The sequence below is a fragment of the Rhinopithecus bieti genome, unplaced genomic scaffold (assembly GCF_001698545.2).
Source record: "Rhinopithecus bieti isolate Rb0 unplaced genomic scaffold, ASM169854v2 scaffold_33521, whole genome shotgun sequence".
Classification (NCBI taxonomy): Eukaryota; Metazoa; Chordata; class Mammalia; order Primates; family Cercopithecidae; genus Rhinopithecus; species Rhinopithecus bieti.
In genome coordinates this window covers 1-726 of record NW_016814133.1, presented here as the reverse complement: position 1 = coordinate 726, position 726 = coordinate 1, and the positions used below count along the sequence as shown (strand labels likewise).

The following is a 726-nucleotide window of genomic DNA, read 5'->3' as shown; positions in this document are numbered from 1 at the left end:
TTGAAGGAGCAAATCCTTCCAGAAAAGGATTTTCCTGAGGACTCTGGTCTCCTGATGATGAAAAAGCCCCTTGTGAAGGGGAATTTATGAGGCTCTTCGCTGCAGAGAACGGCAGCCTGTTTGCGAGCACCAGTCTATCGAGATAACTTTTCTTTCTGAACTTTCGACTCTTTTTGGCCTTGGGTGTTCTGTGGGCCAGGCGGGAGCGAGTTTTACGATAGCGGTAGTTTTTTCTGGAATGTACGATTGGTTTGGCAGCCTTCATATTTTTAACTCGAGCCTTTGCATTTTCTAAAATGAAAAGGGCGTGGGTTAAGTCTTTTGATCTGTCTCTGACCTGAGGTAGGGCTTTTGCAGGGGTGGAGACAGAAGGCTCGCCCATGGAGAAGGGTTTCAGCACAGAGGAGACTGCTGCGTTAAGCTGTTGGGTGAACGAAGGCTTGTAGATGGTGTTTTCCACTAACTTCTCATGCCCCTGCTCTATGTGAGGCTGTTCCAGCTCCCCTGGGACTGGGCTCCAGAGCCTTTTATCTTGGGCAGCATTCTCCACAAATGCCTGCACACCCTCTTCCCTCCTGGTACTCTGCTTTCCCACCTCTTTGAAGCGCCTTTTCTGGATGCTCCTTGGGCCCATGAGGACTCTGTTCACTCTCTGTAGGTTGTTGCCTATACTTTGAATCTTTGCCAGGCTGTTTTCCTGTGGTTGGACAGTTTCTAATTTCTTTC

The 726-nt window shown here is 48.9% G+C and overlaps 1 protein-coding gene across 1 annotated transcript; it reads right to left on the bottom strand.

The window, feature by feature from the left end:
* Nucleotides 1-6: 6 nt before the first annotated feature.
* LOC108513968 (leucine-rich repeat-containing protein 37A3-like) lies at nt 7-721 on the bottom strand (the record flags this gene model as incomplete). The annotated part of the gene is made up of 1 exon (XM_017849955.1): nt 7-721. A coding segment is annotated over one exon (715 nt), but the record flags the coding sequence as incomplete, so codon positions are not given.
* Nucleotides 722-726: the final 5 nt, after the last annotated feature.